The 19,951-nt window shown below is 32.7% G+C and overlaps 1 protein-coding gene across 1 annotated transcript; it reads left to right on the forward strand.

The window, feature by feature from the left end:
- Positions 1-2,420: 2,420 nt before the first annotated feature.
- HELRODRAFT_89090 (hypothetical protein) lies at positions 2,421-3,301 on the forward strand (the record flags this gene model as incomplete). Its single annotated transcript, XM_009030303.1, has 2 exons — positions 2,421-2,621; positions 2,834-3,301. Coding segments are annotated over 2 exons (669 nt in total), but the record flags the coding sequence as incomplete, so codon positions are not given.
- Between the last annotated feature and the right edge of the window lie 16,650 nt (positions 3,302-19,951).

The raw sequence follows: 19,951 nt of genomic DNA on the forward strand, positions 1-19,951 counted from the left end.
TTGGCAGGGTAAGTTAGGAAAACATAGATAGGGGTACAAATAACAAAAAATAAGCATAGAATTATAATTAAAAAATCTTCTTCGCATCCATTTAGGTTCCAAATACTTTCAATGCTGATGGGGACGGTAGTGGAGTTTGCAGTGGAGTCCTACCAAACATATAAAAAACATTTTTTATAAAATCACTTATTCATCCAACTAAAATAAGATAAGAAGATATTATCATATGAGAGCATAATGATGTGATATGACATTATTATATGATATCATATGATAGGCCATGATATGATAGGCCATGATATCATGGGCCATATACAATTTATATATGATGATACAAGTACATACATACATACATACATATCTCATCATACAACACCATACAATTACTTACACAATATGAATACATATGTATGTAGTTAGTTAGTGTTGTTAGTAGTATGTTAATTTAAAATAAATTAAATTTAAAATATCAACACTGGATGTTGATAAGTGATTTAAATTAAAATTAACTGACAAACTAAATTCTAACAAAATAATAATTAATTAGTTTTATTTTTATATAAAAAATTTAATAATGCCAATAATTAATAAATAATCAGTATAAAAAAAATACCATGATGAAAATGAAGGATTATTTTACTACATATTTTATTGTTTATCGATTTGAATTGAAGTTAGTTATAAAAAATAATATGGTAGCCAAGAAAATGAAATTTTTCCATATAAATTTTGTCCTAATTTTTATCTTAGTAGTTTCACTAAAGTGTAAAAATTCCCAAAGAGATAATGTTTATTTCTTAAAAGTTAACTTCTATTTTTAACACACACGTACACACACACGCACGTTAACCCTTGCTATGTTCAATTAGCTCAACTTACGAATTAATCCTTCCTATTTGTACGATTACGAAGAAAAAAGCAAGGAAAAAAAAATAAAACATCTAGCAAACAAAACAACAAATGTGTGTATGTATGTATGTGTGTGTGTGCATGTATGTGTGTGTAAACTCTATAAAATAAACGAATAAGTCTAGAAATAATAAATAACGAATACGTCTAGAAATAATAAACAACTTAACTAAAATGAGATAAAACGAATTTTAACTCTTCAACATCTATAGTTTCCCTGTGAACATGAGATTATGGGTCCTTCATGGGCAAATGATTTACCACATAGATTTTTTGTGATGTGTATAGGAAAGCCTATATTGGCTCCAGGCTCAATAAGGTTTGTGTCGGCTTTTCCAACTATATAAAATTCAAAATTTTGTTACATTTTTTTATTCCATTGTAATATTTAATAGACATTTTGAATAAAAATTCTAAATATAATGCTTTTTTTCAGTAAATAAAATGGAAAAGGTTTCTAAAAATTTTATTGGACACCCATCAGATTCAATTGACTCAATAAAGCTAGAGATTTTACTAGTTTCTGAGTTGACGCATTTAAAAAATTTATTATTTATAAATGTTGAATTTGAACTCTTTGTAATGTAAATGTAACTCTGTAAAAAATGTAACTTTGTGTAACTTCTTTGTAGACATTTTTTGTTAAAATTTAGCTCTACAAAATGCTCGCCTTATTAATATTCTTCCCAGCGCAATGATGTCGGTTTACTTTTTGGATTTCGTTAAACTAAAAAATTTCCTAACTTACTGGAATTTAAAACTAATTTAATTTAATTTAATTGACAAATTTGTTTGTGTTCAACAGCCATAAGCGAATTAGTGGATGATTTTAATTTTATACTTTTTATCGACTGATTATTAGTTATTATAATCATTAATAAAAATAAGTTTTTAGTAAGTAGTATAAGAAGGAGAGAAGGAGTCAGATTGAATTTTTTTTCCTAACTGCCCTCTACTTAATTTAGTAATGTTTATACTTTACCTGCACGAAATCTAAAATTAGTAACATCTTATCCATCAAAAAATATACATTGATATTTATAAAACTGATTGCAAGGTGTTTGAAATTTGACTTGTCAACTGCTCTCTGTTTTCAGTTCTGTGCCCTTGAATAAAGTAATAAAAAACTTAACAAAGTAAGTTTGAAAACATTTTTTTATTATAGAAACAAAACTTTATGAATAAAATTTTTTTCTTTTTAAGATTAAAATGTCTGAATCGTTTGATGAGAATAATGTGGAAGACCATTTAGTCATTGACGTCCAATGTTGTGGAGATGATACAGAAGAAAGAGCATCACAGTCCGCACCAGCAAACTCACACCCTGTTAGTTTGGGATTGCCTTTTACATTTTATATATGTAAACTTATATTTAATTGTCCTGATTCATCAGTTTTTAATTCAATTTTTTATGAAAACAACAGAAAACTAGACCAAATGCTGAATGTGAGCAAGATCAGAACAACGACATTGTTGGTATCCATCACAATTCCTCCTACATCTCACTAACCTCATCAGTAGACGTCTGCAGGATATGTCACTGCGAGGTCGACTCACAGCACCCCCTAATTTCACCTTGTGCCTGCTCGGGGACTCTCAAGTACGTTCACCAACACTGTTTGCAACAGTGGATCAAAAGTGCCAACACCAAATCGTGCGAGTTATGTAAATTAGAATTCAGGATGACAGCTACTGTTAAACCCTTTTGCAAAGTTTGTTTTGTTTTTTTGTTTCTTTCACTAAGCCTGTCTGCCTGTTCATTCTCTTATTTGTTGTTTGTATGCCTAATTTCAGTTCAGTATTGGGGTCAATTTTATATATAATATTATCGACATGATTTTTTTTACTTTTTTACTTTGAATAAACAGTTCCACATAGCTTAAATTTAATTTTAAAATTAATTTTCCCATTCCTTAACAACCAGTGGCAGACGCTAAACATGACAAAAGTAGAACGTCGTAAGGTCATATGCTCGGTGACATTTCACGTAATAGCCATCACCTGTGTGGTCTGGTCACTCTATGTGCTCATCGAGAGAACGTCGGAAGAGATTAAGGTGGGCAACCTGGAATGGCCTTTCTGGACTAAGCTAGTCGTAATTGGGATCGGGTTTACGGGTGGGATAGTCTTCATGTACATCCAGTGTCGCATGTACTCTCAGCTCTGTACCAGGTGGCGAGCTTACAATAGGGTCATCTACGTACAAAATTGCCCAGATAACGTCATAATTTCGGCCAATAGACGTAGAAATAATGGTAATAATAATAATATAAATAATAATATGAATAATAATAATAATAATGTTATTGGGGCCGATGAGGTTTTAGTACCTCTGTCTACATCGAGTAAAAGTAGTAAGAGGTCCGACTCACCTGAAGTTTCATTGTTATAATTGTATGTAATTGACATAAAATGATATATATCATACATTTATATCATATATATATATATATATATATTACTATTACCAATATATATATATATATATATGTGTGTGTGTGTGTGTATGGGTATGTATATATATTGATAAATATGTATATTAATTATTTAGTTGATTATTTTATTTATTTATTTTATTTTAAACGGCTGTTTATTCATAAAGTGTTTCTGATATTTTATTTTTACCCTTCGAAATATGTTTCAAAATTTTTTTTTATGGTTTGTAAACTAACAGAAAATTTTGAAATCTGTCTCTTCTTTATTCATAAAATGCTCATTTAGCTTCTTTTTCAATACTTTTTTTAGAGTTTTATCCAATAAAATTATATATTCTAATATAATAATATTCAAATATTATTGTTAATTCGTTAATTAATTCGTTATTTAAATGATAATTAAATTAATTAATCAATTAAACTTTTTAATTTAAATTGTGTGAGGTCAACTAATGAATCAACCGGACTAGGTCGAACATGTTATCAAAAGTGATTCATTTTGTGCTTATTTGAAAGACTGATTGATTATATCACATGTGACTGCTACTAATAATTTTTTATTATAATTTTAATCATAATTAATTATAGTTAATATTATTGTCATAATAATTATTATTTCCACGAGAAGTTTGTAAATGGGTTTCTCTGAATCGTTATTGATCAATTAAACACAAGGAGCATCATAAACTATCTATATACATCAGTAAATATTTATGTTTGTGTGTGTGTGTGTGTGTGTGTGTGTGTGTGTGTGTGTGTGTGTGAATATTATGGCTACAATTTCGAAATTATCAATTAATTAATTGATTGATTAAGTTTTAAAATTAAATCACACGGAAAAGTTGACGGTTTTTTGAGTTTTAGTCAGTTTATTTTTATCCTTATTAATGTTTTTTCAATTTTAAATTAATCAATTTTTATTACTTTTGGTTTTAATTAATTTTTCCGATTTATTTATTCTTCATTCTTTTATTCTTTTTTGCCAAAAAAAGGAAGGTCGTCAGCCAGATCTTAAAAAAATTCTCCCCCATGTCGAAAAAATTTGCTATTTAAGTACATATGCGGCCCTTCAAAGATGAAATAGTTTTCAATGCGGCCGGCCCTCACAGCAAAAAGTTTGCCCACCCCTGTATCACACACAAATTAGTTTCGTGTATATCTGTATTTTAATTGATGGGCAGTATGCATTTTACTTCTAATTATAAAGAAATTTTTAAAGGCGTTTAAATGCTAACGTGGAAAGATTCATTTCACTTACTATGTTTATATACAGTTGTTTTTGTTGTTATTTTTCGTCGTACGTTTGTTTTATTATTAAAAGTATTATTATTATTATTTTCATATTGATGTTTTAATTGCTTTGTTTTTTCGTTTTTTTTCCGAATGTTTCAAAATATGTTTTTATGTGTTCGTCTTTCAGTGGGTTATTCTGATCATTCATTCATTCGTTCGTTCGTTCGTTTATTTATTCGTTCATTCATTTATTCATTCATTCATTCATTTGACTATAATTTTCATCGATGCTAAAGATTAACTTGTATGTTTGAACGTTTCTTGGTATTGTGATAATCACAATTTTTCTATATAATTCGACACAGATAAACCTATTATATAAATAGTAATTGTAATATATATATATATATATATATCTGTGTAAGTGTTTGTGTGTGTGTGTGTGTGTGTGTGTGTGTGTGTGTGTGTGTGTGGTGTGCGTTAATTAATTTAATTACCTTTAATTCTTTTAATTTATTCATGATATACGTGTGCACCTTTGATTTTATTTTAATTTTCACTCGTTCATTCATTCATTCATTCATCCATTCATCGTTCATTCATTCATTCACTCACTTATTCATTCATTCATTAATTCGTCCATTTCTCCAGTCGTTCATTCATTCATTCATACGTTTATCTCCGTTTTTGACCAATTTTTCGATATGCAGATAATGAAATGAGATTAGCGATTGATTTTTATAATTGATAATAATAGTAATAATAATAACTAATTGTAAATAACATTATTATTGTATTGTAAATAATAATGTTAATAATAAGAATGAGTTACAGTAAATTATTGTTATAATAATAATAGTAATAAACTATTTTCAATCACATTGGGTCTTGCCTAGCTCAACTGGTAATGTAACTGCATTGCAGCTGATGTACGTGAGATCAAATGCAAGCCCAGTCCTGATAGTAACATGATACCGTGTATGTGCAACGTAAAACAGTGTAGTAATGTGTAACAAAGTTATTTTATGTAATTTGAATTGTAGTTATTTGCCTGATGAATTTGGTGTAGTGTTGTCAGTTAGTTAGTGTGATCTCGTAATCTGACTGGAGGTTATTGGAAGACATGATGTAATGTGTATATAGATATGTTTTGTAATTTAATGTCTTCTGAGACATGTTACGATTCCTTTTGTAACGATTCGACTTATTAATAGCAGTCGTCAGATAAATAATCTGATGTCATATATCTAAGAAGTTTTATTCGAAATTATTTGACAAAAGTGATAATTAGGTCTTATAGGGCATCAATTTCAAAGTTATTTACATGTTTAAAAAAATAAGCACAGCGAGAGAGAGAGAGAGAGAAAGCAGGGTGGAGAGAATCTTGAGATTCTCGACTTGAGAACTGTCGTACATAATATTCTGAATGTGTATCACATAAGTTTGCTTAATATCTGTTATGTCGAAGTGAAAAGAGAAATTTAAGATGATGACTGGGTGCTTAAGCCGGATGGATCAGGAAGTGTGGCGAAACATTTAAAAGAATGAAGTTAGTTTTTACATTCTATTATTCATTCATTGTTTGTTTGGCTGATTGATTATTTAGCTGGTTGATTAGTTGGTTGATTGACTGATTCATTGATTGATTAGCTGATTGGTTGGTTGGCTGATTGGTTGATGGATTGATTGATTGATAGATTGATTGATTGATCAGCAGCAGCACCATCATCATCATTTTCCTGCTTGAAACGAACGTGCAAGCGTATATATTAGCTCTTCCTAGCATCTTTTTTCATCACTCTTTCATTCATTCATTCATTCGACTCTTTATATACATACATACATACATTCATACATACATACATACATACATACATACATACATACATACATACATACATGTTTTTCTTACATACATACATACACACATGCATGCACACATACAATTCACAATATACTCACAAATTTTTGTAAATTTTCAACTCAAAAAATGGATCTATATAATATTGTTAAAATAAATTTTAACATTTCCAACTAAAACTTAAAAACTATGGAAGCTAAAAATGTGAGTTAAAATTATCATTATTAGTAGTAGTAGCAGTAGTAGTAGCAGCAGTAGTATAATTATTATTATTTTATTCGAAGATTAATCATTTCGTAAATTATCTTTAATGTGTTATTATCTATAATAAGGCCAAACCCAGAATTTTAATAGATATATTTATGGCATTTCCGTTATATTAAATTTAGGCCATTCAGCTTAGCTAGAAATTAATTATTTGATTTCAGGGTTTTTGGTAATAATTAACGTTACATCATGGCAACATGAATATAATTTATAAATCGGCATAGAGTGTATTTGAATTGAATTTTAGGAAATATTATAAATTTTCAATTATTAATAAAGATGATGCTTAAGAAGATTTAATAGTAGTAGTAGTAATAGTAGTAGTAGCAGTAAAAGTAGTAGTAGTAGTAGTAGAGGTACTAGTAGTAGTTGCAGTAGTAGCAATAGAAGCAGTAGTAGAAGCGACCAATTTTTGTCATCATCGACTAATGTAAACAGACATAACACACTCACACACACACACACACAAACTCACATTCACTTAAACACACAATCAAATACATATACTCACACATACACACACATATTTTACAATAAAAACAATGCGATTGTAGCGACACGTATCAATTACGATCATTCCAAACCGAAATTTGTTTGCGGCATATTATAAGGCCGTTTATAATTTTGTGGCAATTTCGATCATTTTGTTGTTGGTGCTGTTGTTGTTGTAGTAGTTGTTGTTTGTGTTGTTGTTGTAGTAGTTGTTGTTTGTGTTGTTGTTGTGGTTGGCTTCAATTTTAGAATACTACAATTTATTTAGCTGTTGTTGTTGTTCCTGTTGTTGTTGTTTGGTTATGGTTTTTGTTGTTGTTGCTGTTGATATCATAAACTTCATCAGCATCATCATTATCACAAACTACACACACCACACACATACACACGCGCGTGCAAACACACGCACATAAACACATACTCATACAGAAATCCAATTTGGAATCAACATTTCTGAAAGCAATAAGCAGCGGGGACCTCGACGAAGTTATCAAATGTTTGAAGAAGAATGTTAACACGAACTGCAGAAATTCTGTAAGTTCTGTTGTTAAGAATGACAAAAGGTATGATGTTTTAATTGCTTTGATGCGATGATGTTGCATTTATTGCCGATGATGATTTGCAATTTATTTTGATACAAAATTAAATTGAAAAGATGAATTGTTTGTGAAATAAGACAACATCAGACAACATCACAGACAAACACATTCAACATCACAGACTAACACATTCAACATCACAGACAAACACACAACATCACAGAAAAACACATACCACCGCACAAGCGCAAAACACACCCAACTCATAATTCATCCCGCCTTTGTATATTTTCCATGAAATTGAAAACAACAACAGCAACAACTTCACTGAAACTTTACTTGAACAACTGAAAAAAGTATATTATACAAATACACGTACTATGGGTATATACATACATACACATTAATAATCTCTCTTTCTCTCTCTCTCTTTTTCTCTCTCTTTTTCTCACAAACACACACACTCTCTCTCTCTCTCTCTCTCTCTCTTTCTCTCACAAACACTTTTTTTTCTCTCTCTCTCTTTTTCGCTCACACACTCACTCTCTCTCTCTCTCTTTTTCTCTCTCTCTTTATACCTAACTAAATAATGAAATTCCCCAATACGCACATTCATAGCTAGACGTTGTATAGAGAAAAGTTTTACTTTCATAAAGTGAATGAAATCTTGGTGAGTAACGAGGATCAAGTTTCATCGTTTCAACGCTTTCACAGATTTTTTCTAAGATTTCCTGAATGAGTAAAATTACCGAACAGTTATTTTCAACTTTGTATGAAGTGAAGTGAGTAGAACCACGGAAATTTAGCTCAGAAATTGAACTATAGATCTCGAATATGATTCTCTAGATCTGGAAACAACTACATTTGTTATATAGTTACCAAAAATCAAATTTTTATCTGTTAATACATGTTTTTTTTATCTAAAAAATCATGCATAATGAATGTGTTATATCAAGCATGTGAATGTGTGTGTGTATGTATGTGTGTATGTATGTGTGTGTCGTATGTGTGTGTGTGTGTACGCGTGTTATATAATTGGTTATTTTTAGATGGGTTTTATAATTCGTCATCTCTTCGGTTATAAAATATTGTAAGTAACCTACATCGTTAGGATTTCACATGATGATTTGATTGTTTTCAAAAAAATAGCAATGAATTTTAGATTGTTTTCCAAAAAATAGCAATGAATTATATAGCAGGTAATTTTGTAAAAAAAAAAAAAAAAAAAAACAACAAACAAACGGACTAAAAGATAATTTTACAAACAAAAACAGAGTAAAATTTTATTTTAAAACAAAAAAAACTCCACCCCAAGACAACGCTAAGTAAGAAGCGTAGTTTCTTTACCACACGCGCAACTGTTTGGCTCAGCTCTAAACTACACGTATACATACAAACCCACATACATACAAACGAACATACATATAAACACACATACATACATACATGTTTGTAAGTAGGTCAGGCATAAACATTTCCACGAGTTATTCCACCAACGTTTAAAACTTAAACGGCATGTTTACGCGTCTATTAATTTAATTTGTTTGCTAACTGTAAATGCATCGTATCGTTTTGTTTCGTTTCGATTGAGTGTACCGTTTCGTTTTATCGCCAACATCACAATTATATTATTATTGTTATTATTATTATTATCATCACATCTCATCACCGTTCTTGAATTTATTTTCAGGAGGAATATTTAGAACAAAAAATGTTCCGAGCGTAAACTTATATATGTGTGTATTCATCATCATCATCATCATCATCATCATCATCATCATCATAAACTTATGTATGTGTGTAAACTTATGTATGTGTGCATGAAAAGATTGGTATGTACCTAAACTTATGTATGTGTGTATGTGTGTCTGTTTGTATGAGTGCGTGTATGAGTGTGTATGTGTGTATTGCATATGTATGTATATCTACACGCATACAGATAGGACTGCCCCCTTTGTTGCTGGCAGCCAATAGGAACGATGTACAGATGGTAAGGGAGCTTTTGAAGGGGCGTGTAGATGTCAATCAAACTTCAAAGGTTAAACACATATACACAGAGTACACACATACTCACACACACATACACATACGTACACACACACACATACGTACACACATACGTACAAACAAACACGTCGACACGTACGTACAGAGAGGTAATACAGCTCTGCATCTTTCTTGCATGGCGGGCTATATTGACTGCGCTAAAGTTTTGGTGGAGTTTGGTGCTAATGTTAACATCAAAGCGAATGTTAGAATTGCTTTTTGTTTAATGATTAATTTATTTAATATATAATTAGATAATATTTTACGTATAGTTAATTAACTTTCAACTAAAGTTATGAAGAAAAATAAAAAAAACTTATTGCCAAAATCACCAGGACGGCTTAACCCCTCTGCACATTGCAGCCAGAGAGAATGATCTGACTATGGTTCAATTTCTACTTTCGCACGGAGCCAATACTAAAATTAAAAATAAAGTTAGTTTTGCGTGTGTGTGTGTGTGTGTGTACGCTTTCGTTGATTGAGTAAATAATTCAATATAACTATTTTTGTATTTTAAAAATTCCACAGTCTAGCCAGACAGCCTTGACCCTTGCCCTCAAGCAAGGCAACGACATGGTGGTCTCCATCTTGATGAGTCATGATAACGATGGATGCGACGGTTATGATAAAGATCGTCGTTACGGTAGGAGTAATAGTAACGATGATGGACATGTTGGTAATGAGAAATCCAGTTTTAGAGCTAACAGCGTTAATAGAAATTCTGCCAAAAAGTTGCAGACCTCAGAAAGAAGTAGCAGCAGTAGCGAGGGGAGGGTGAAAATTAAAATGCCCTTTCTTCATGCGGCCGCCAAGAGAAATGATCTCCAGTCCGTGACGTCATTCCTACAGAAATGTCGTCACGATGATGAATGCAGCCCCGGCGGTTTGAAAGTTAATGAGACGCTTAAAGTTAGTTTTTGATCAAATTTTAGGAGTAAATTTTATACGAAAAATTATTTCACTTTTTTTTCTCTTGAAAAAATTATTGTTTTCGCGTAAAATGGACGAAGCATTTGTTTGAGTGGAGATGCAGTTACACAGTTTAAGATTATCATAAGCAATACAAAAATAACAACACAAGCAAACATACAGGCATACAAAAACATACAAAGAAAACGCACAAACATACAAAAACATACAAACGAAACATACAAAAACATACAAACGAAACATACAAAAACATACAAACGAAACATACAAACATATAAAAACATACAAAAACGTACGAAACCATACACCACAGAACGGCTACACGCCACTCCACATAGCAACCCACTTCAACTACATTCAAATGGCTCGTGTACTTCTAAAGTATGGTGCCAACATCAACCAAAACGCTCAGGTATCATTATTATACACGATACTACACAATATCATTATCATTTTTTAATCATCATCATCATCACTGTATAATCATCATCATCATCATCATCATTGTATCATCATCATAATTAGAACTTTGTGACGCCATTACACATAGCGAGTAAGTTAGGATACGTTGATATGGTCCAGTTGCTTCTTAACAATGGGGCCGATATAAATTGCGGCACGGAAGTTTGTGCATGTGATTGGATGTTTTTTGTTTGTTCGTTCGTTCGTTTGTTTGTTCATTAATTTATCATTTGTTCGTTCATTATTGGTTAAATCATTCGCTCGTTCATTCGTTCATTCGTCGCTTCTATCATTCGTTTGGTCGTTCGTTCATTCGTTCATTCGATCGTTTACCCATTCATTCAATTTTTCATCAATATGCCGACCAAATTTTTAACAAATCAATCAATTTATCAACTAAATTTTTAATAATTAACAACCAGTCAACCAACCAACTAACCAGTCAACCAACCAGTCAACCAACCAACCAACCAACCAACCAACCATTCAACCAACCAACCAACCAACCAACCAATCAGGACCGCCTAACCCCACTACACTGTTCCAGTCGAAGCGGACACACGGGCATCGTGGAGTTACTATTGAAAAGTGGTGCAGACGTGACTAAAAAAACGAAAAGTGGATTGAGCTCTTTGCACCTCTCAATCCAGGGAGACCACACAGAAACTAGTGATGTGCTGCTACGTGTCGGTGGAGCCGATATCGATGATGTATCTTCGGTCGGTTTTTCGTTATACGTTCCTTTTTCCATATTTGATTTTATTATCTGTTAATAGTTTTTGGAATTTCTAAAAAGCAACATCAACGAACGCTACTCATAATACTACTAGCAGTAGTAGCAACAGTAGTAGTAGTAGTAGCAGCAGCAGTAGTAATAATAATAATAATAGTAGTAGTAGTAATAGTAGTAGCAGTAGTAGCAAAATAGTAGTAGTAGTAGTAGTAGTAGTAGTAGTAGTGGTGGTGGTGGTGGTGGTGGTGGTGGTGGTAGTAGTAGTGGTAGTAAAAACGCTTAAGTCATCGTTCAGAAAAATGTAAATTCTCTTCAGGCATATGTATCAATTCATTAGTGAACTCTTTATAAGCAGTATAACAATGCTACTGCATTCGTTATTTAGATGAATGAAACTACAATAAATACAAACAACAACAACAACAACAACAATAATAATAATAATAATAACAATAATACTAACAACAACAACAACCTTAACTATAAAAATAAAAATGATAATAATATTAATTATTATTAATCGTATAATTGATGATGTTGTGGGAGTTTTTTTTCGTGTAACCCAAGAAAAAATTATAGTGTAAAATTGAAATGTTAACACACACACGCAAACACACACACAAACGCACACACACACACACGCACACACACACACGCGCACACACACATATATAAATATATATTTATATATAAATTTGCTTATAAACAGAAACTATTGAAATTTTGTGAAATAACCAACCTGTTATATAAAGTAGCCTTAATACCGCAATTGTTATTTTTCAAATGGTTTTCAAGGGTATAATTATATATAAATAATAACTTATAATTATGAAATAAATAATTATATTAATAGTTAATATAATATAATAAATAATATTTATGATAAATAAAAGTAATGATAATGATGTTGATAGAGATGATACTAATTACTGAGATGATAGTAGCGATCGAAATGTTGATAGCTGAGATAGTACTTGAAAGAGAGGACATCAATGAAAGACACTAAATAAGACTAAACATCATCATCATCCACATCATCATCACCCCCACCACACCATCATTATCATCACAGCCATCATCATCATTCCCATCCCAATCATCACCACAACCATCATCATCATCATCATTATCATCACAGCCATCATCATCATCATCATCTTCCTCATCCCAATAATCATCATCATCGTCATCATCACCGCAGCCATCATCATCATCCCAACCAATATCATCATCATCACAACCAATATCATCATCATCAGCATCACAAATGCAATCATCATCAGGATTGCCTAACCCCTCTCCACATAGCGGCCCATTGCGGGAACTTCAGTGGGGCCCTCTTCCTACTGGAACGTGGGTGTCTTGTTAATGCCAAGGCCAAGGTGCGTTCGAAATTGTTATTATTATTAATATTATTATTATTAATATTATTTTTATTATTACTTGACTTACACCCATGCATATACACATACATACAAAGATGCATACACACACAAACACATACATACAAATAATACATACATTCGTTCTTTACATTCTTAGTTTGAATTAAAATATCTGGCCAAAAATTGTTGCTACACCTGCAAAATCACACACACACACACCACGCACACGCACACACTACGCCAAACTGTATTCAAACCAGGGCAACTTGTAATAACTAAAACTCAAAATCTCGGGCTTCTACCGTCTGAGCTAACTCGTTAACAAAACATACCAATACAATTTTACACATTGAAACTGCACAGAACGGTTTCACAGCACTGCATGTAGCCTGTAAGAAAAACAGGATAAGAATTGTTGAGTTGCTTATAAAGTTTCAAGCAGCAATTGAAGCTACGACTGAGGTTTTCGTGTGTCTGTGTGTCTGTGTGTGTGTGTGTGTGTGTGTGTGTGTGCGTGCGTGAGCGTGCCTGTAGATACGGTAACTTTGATGCCGATCAAATCAAAATACACTTATCTCCATCTTTCAGATGTGCTTGACTCCCTTGCACGTTGCAAGTTTCATGGGCCATCTGGATATTGTCAAGTTGGTTTTTGTTTATTCTGCTGTGTTTTGATCGTTTATTTACTCATTCTTTTGTTCGTTCGTTCGTTCGTTCTTTCTTTTATTCATTCAAACATTCACTCGATTGAAAGATCAACGTTTACATTTTAGACACTCTTTAATCATTTCTTCCTTTCTTCCCTAAAGATTGTTGTTAGACTCGGGCGCCCATATAGACTGTCGAAACATGCGACTGGAGAGTCCACTTCACTTGGCCATGAGGGGTGTTCGACGTGACGTTGTTGAGTTTCTGCTACTGAGAAACGCTGATGTCAACTGCAGATCCAAGGTCAGTTGATTGGTCGGTCGGTTGGTCAGTCAGCTGACTGGTCCGTTGATTGGTCGGGGAAGATTTGTTCACTAATTTTTTTCTTTATTGTAGTATTTTGTTTTGTCAAATCACCTTCCAACAAAACCACAACCAAACCCCTTCAAACCAGGAACACCAAACCGCACTGCACATAGCAGTTCACCAGAACAACGTGCCGTTATGTCAGTACCTCATCGAAAGAGGGGCTGATGTGAATGCCGCCACTATGGATCAGTACACCCCCCTACATCTCGCCGTGGTTGAGGGCACGGAGGAGGTTGTGACATGTCTTCTGAAGTACTCGGCTGATCTGTACGTCTTCACAAAGGTTGGTTGTGGTTTCGGATTTGTTGGATGTGATGGAATTTATTCGGAGGTTTAGTTCAGAAAGTAGTTATTTGTAAGCTTGTTATCCAATTGGTTAATGTCTGAATGTTATGTCATAATTATTGCCTATCTTATTTCAATTTACAACTAAACAAACCGACCAATAAAACCAACTTTATAACAAAAATCTCTTTCAACCGAAGCGAGGACTGTCCCCACTGCATTTGGCCGTCAAATACAAAAGATTCCAAATAATGAGGATGCTGTTGGGCGCCGGATGTCACGTGGACATAATGGGGAAAAACATGCTGACCGCGCTCCATCTGTCCGTGCATTACGACAACTATAAAATATACCAACTACTAATTAGTCACGGAGCCGATATTAATGTTGAGGCTCTGGTTAGCTTTGTTATTATTATTACTATTATTCTTATTATTATTGTTGTTATTATTATTGTTGTTGTTGTTGTTGTTGTTACTGTTGTTGTTACTGTTGTTATTATTATTATTGATTATTATTATTATTGTTGTTGTTGTTGTTATTATTAATACTGTTATTTTTTTACCATGATAATTTCACAATCGTCTGCAAGACTCGCGTTTGCATTGTTGCTTATCTATCTAACGTTGTAAGTGGTCTATGTGACGTTGCTGAAATGAACAAATGTCACTCAATCACTCTTTATTCATTCATTTGTTTGTTCCTGCATTCTTTTATTTGTTTATTAATTTCTTTGTTCGTTCGTTTGCTCGTTCATTCATGCATTTGTTCAACTGCACAAGCTGGTTCATTTGACCAATACATCATTTAATTGTTCATTCTTTCATTCGTTCCTTTGTCCGTCCATCCATTCATTTACTTACACATTCAATCATTCATTCATTCACTCATTCATTCATTCACTCATTCACCCATTCATTATCAATTCTATCATTCCTCCACTTTCTTATTAGAACGGGTTTTCAGCGCTGCATATAGCTGCCAGAAAATACAGATTGAAGTTCGCTGAAGACCTATTGAATAGGGGTCTTAACGTTAATGTCGTCTCTATGGTAACATTATTATTATTATTATTATTATTATTATTATTAATATTATTATTATTATTATTAAAGTTAATATTAAGCTAATTATAATTAAGTTAATTTGTCACTCATGTTTATGCAATAATTTCATCGCGAAACCGCGTTAGGAAATTTATTTATTCCATCAAATCGAAAAAAAATGTAACGAAAACAAAATAGAAGAAAAAAAACAACCTTAAAAACACAAAAACCACTTTAATTTACACTTTCAAAGAATGGATTTTCCCCACTGCACCTTGCCAGCAAAGAAGGTCACAAAAGAATGGCGGAACTGCTACTTGGCCGTGGTGCGCAAGTCAACTGTACCTCAATCAACATGTTGACCCCTCTCCACCTTGTGGCCCAGGAAGATAGGGTGGATGTCGCCGTCGTTTTGGTGGCCCATAATGCCCTTGTCGATCCGCAGACTAAGGTTATTGGGTTTTGGGGGTTTTTTTGGTTGGATTTTTGTGGTGTATGTATGTGTGCGTGAGTGTGTGTGTGTGTGTGTGAGAGAGAGAGAAAGAGAGAATGACTGATTGTATGTGTTTGTGTGTGCTTGTGGGTGTGTGTGGATCTGATTTTGATTTGTGTGAAATCAGTTTTTTTTATTCAGTTCAATAGAGTTTCCAGTATAAAAAGTAAACTAATATTTTATTTTTAATTCTAATAAATTGTTTAAAAAATGATTTAGTTCACGGCGTTTTTTCTTGAAACGTACCTATATACCTGCCAGGCTGGATACACGCCTCTGCATACAGCCTGCCACTTTGGTCAGTTTGCTATGGTTCAATTCCTGTTGTCCCACTATGCCAACCCGAACATCCAAAATAAAGTTATTTCATTCATATTAGAGTTTAAAATAATTTTATTGATATATAATATTTTAAATAATTTTCAAAAAAACTTTAAAAATTACGCAAACAATAATTGAAAAATTAAGTAAGTAAGAAGAGACTAATCATGATGACGTCATAATTTTGTTATTCCTCCATAGCATGGGCACACTCCACTGCACCAAGCCGCCCAGCAAGGTCATCTGAAGGTCATTGAACTATTGCTGAAGTTCAAGGCTGATCCTAATATACTGTCAGATGTAATGCGATAATTTTTGTGTAAAAAAATTTCTTTCTTAAAGTTGAATTGATTTGTTTAATTGTCGTCGCATTTGACTCGTATATGAAAAGTGCTATAGAAATATAAATAAGTGATTGATTGATTGAATGAGTGATTGATTGATTGAATGAGTGGTTGATTGATTGATTGAGTGATTGATTGATTGAATGAATGAGTGATTGATTGAATGAGTGATTGATTGAATGAATGATTGATTAATTAAATGAATGAATGATTGATTAATTGAATGAGCGATCGATTGAATGAATGAATGATTGATAGACACATACATTTCCCCGGTTTATTGACTGGTCAGGTAATCTTTTGATTAGAGTCCATAATTAACGTTTAAATTTGATCTCGCAACAGACGGGCCACACGGCTTTATCAATTGCACAGCTTTTCAACTACACATCAGTCATCCACTTATTAATGTCAGTAACAACAACAACAAATGTTGACAACACATCAGCAACAACAACAAATGTTGACAACACATCAGCAACAACAACAGCAACATCAAATGTTGGCAATACATCGTTGAGTTATTACAAATTAATGGCTCCAGAAACCATGCAAGAGGCTAGCCTGGCAGAACTCGACGATACATACGCCAGTGAGTTCTTGGTTTATTGGTTTCTATTGGGTGTTTTCATTTCGTTTGTGATAGTTAACTAGTTAATTAATTAATTAATTCATTCATTCATTCATTCATTCATTCATTCATTTATTCATTCATTTATTCGTTCGTTCGTTCGTTCGTTCGTTCACTCTCTCATTCATTCATTTATTCGTTCGTTCGTTCGTTCACTCTCTCATTCATTCATTCATTCATTCATTCATTCATTCATTCATTCATTCATTCATTCATTCATTCATTCATTCATTCATTCATTCATTCATTCATTCATTCATTCATTCATTCATTCATTCATTCATTCATTCATTTACCCATTCATTCATTCATTCGTTCGTTTGTTCGTTCACTCATTCATACATTTACCCATGCATTCTTTCATTTACTCATTGATTAATTCATTCATAAACTGCATGCAATAACATGTAAATATTATTGGATAAAATTAATAACAGCGAAAAAATTTGGGTGCACTGCGTTATAAACTGAATACAATTCGTACTAGCGTAGTAGGTAAGGACGCTCGGTCCTATTTCGCAGTTACCGGGTTCGAATGCAGTGAGACCCTCACCTATAATAATACGAACTGCGTATGTGTGTGTATCTTTTATGTTGTGTGTATGTGTGTGCGTGTGTGTATATTGCTGATATCTCCGATAAAAACAAAAGAAGGCATGAACTTTAACCTTTGATCTGTAACCCTGACCTTAACTTTAACACTAGCCAATCGGAAGAGATATTTCATTGAGCATGACAACGTCAAAGTGACCCCACTTAACCCAAGTAATTCTGCCCTTAATTTTCACGTTTTTAAGTAAAAAAAATACTGATGAGGATTGGAATGATAATAATGATTATTATAATTTTGATGGATTTGTAGATATTTATTTGTTTTATAATAATAATTTAATTTTGTGAAATTTTTTATTTGTGATACTTCAGATATGGAAAACCCTGAGAAGACCAGGCTGAAGCTATACGTTGTGGTAAATGTTTACATCTTACATGAAAAAAAAAATTAATTTAATTATGTTTAAAAATTTTAAAAATATTTTGTAGCCGAAATCTAGAGACGCATCCAACAGATATGCGGAACAACAATCACTATCGCTGCAGCAACAACAACAGCTACTACTACTACCACCACATCAACAACATTCTCAACAATGGGATTATCTCCAACAACAACAACAAATGAACCCTGGAGACCAACACCAAAAACATTACCACTACCAACAACAATGGAACTACCAACAACAACTCTACAACAGTTCTAGCAACATCATATTAGATAACAGGGAACTCGAGAAGGAATTGAAATATACATCAGAACCGTTTCACAGCAGATACGAACTGAACCACCCATGCGAATATTCCGATACGATTATCAGAAATATTACTAAATCTCCAGCATCTTTTTCTCTAAGACCACTATCCGTATTTCAAGATGTTTGTAAAATCCCTTTATTTTATGTTGTTTAATTTTATATTTTATAAACTGGACTGTGGGGTGGTGTGGTGGTTAAGACGCCTGGTCTTTCTGTCATACTGACTGGATATGAATGCAAAAAGATCCTCTCTTACCTCATACAATGTCTGGATTTTTGGTTATTCAGAGCGCTTTTTAAGTATTTTTTATAATAATAATAATTATTATAATTATAATAATTATTATTATAACTATTATAGAGAAGCAGCACCTTACAACCGCTACCAACATCAGCAGCAACAGCGGAAAAGCCAGTAACAGGAGCGACGGCGATGATGGTTGGGATAAAAAAATCCGGAGTTCCTACTTACAAATCGTTGAGGGATTTGAGCCTACAATCTCATTTACATCATTTCGCTCCCCTGTCAGGCAGTTTTTTTTTATATTTTTTGATTTATTTTTTTTAAATTTTTATAAAATTTAATTCGTAACCTAAATATATTGAAAAAAGCCAAATTGATTAAACGATCTAAAAAAATATTTTCTCAAATTGACTTAAAACAAAACTAAAGTAGATGAATAACTTATAAAACAATTTAAAACTAATTAGCTAAAAAATCTTTTTTTCACGAATAAATCTGATAAAAACTAATTTTTTCAAAACCACAGAGCGTCAAGAAGATCAGAATCAAATCTACAACCATCCAAGGGCCTTTACTGCAAACTTCTACATCCAGATGAATTTTTGATGGCTTCTACGACGACGGCTGCTACTCCACTTCTTTTGCCTCATCTTTTTCGAGGCCAGGCTCTCGCTTCCTGGATTGTTCACTGTTTCCCAGCTGGGAAACAGTTTTCAAGGTATGTTAGATTACAATAATTTCACGCAACAAAATGGAATGACTGATTCTAATGACTTTTTAGCTGGATTATCAGATTTAGATGTCTATTTCATAATAATCATTGTCAACGTCATCTTCATCATCGTCCTCATCATCCCGTCATAATTTCACACCAGGCCAATTTTAATAGACATTCCACATTTTGCGAGTTTAAGAAACGGCGAAAGAGAAATCCAGATTCTGAGATGTTCCGACGGATGCAACTGGAG

This window comes from Helobdella robusta, assembly GCF_000326865.2.
Source record: "Helobdella robusta unplaced genomic scaffold HELROscaffold_67, whole genome shotgun sequence".
Classification (NCBI taxonomy): Eukaryota; Metazoa; Annelida; class Clitellata; order Rhynchobdellida; family Glossiphoniidae; genus Helobdella; species Helobdella robusta.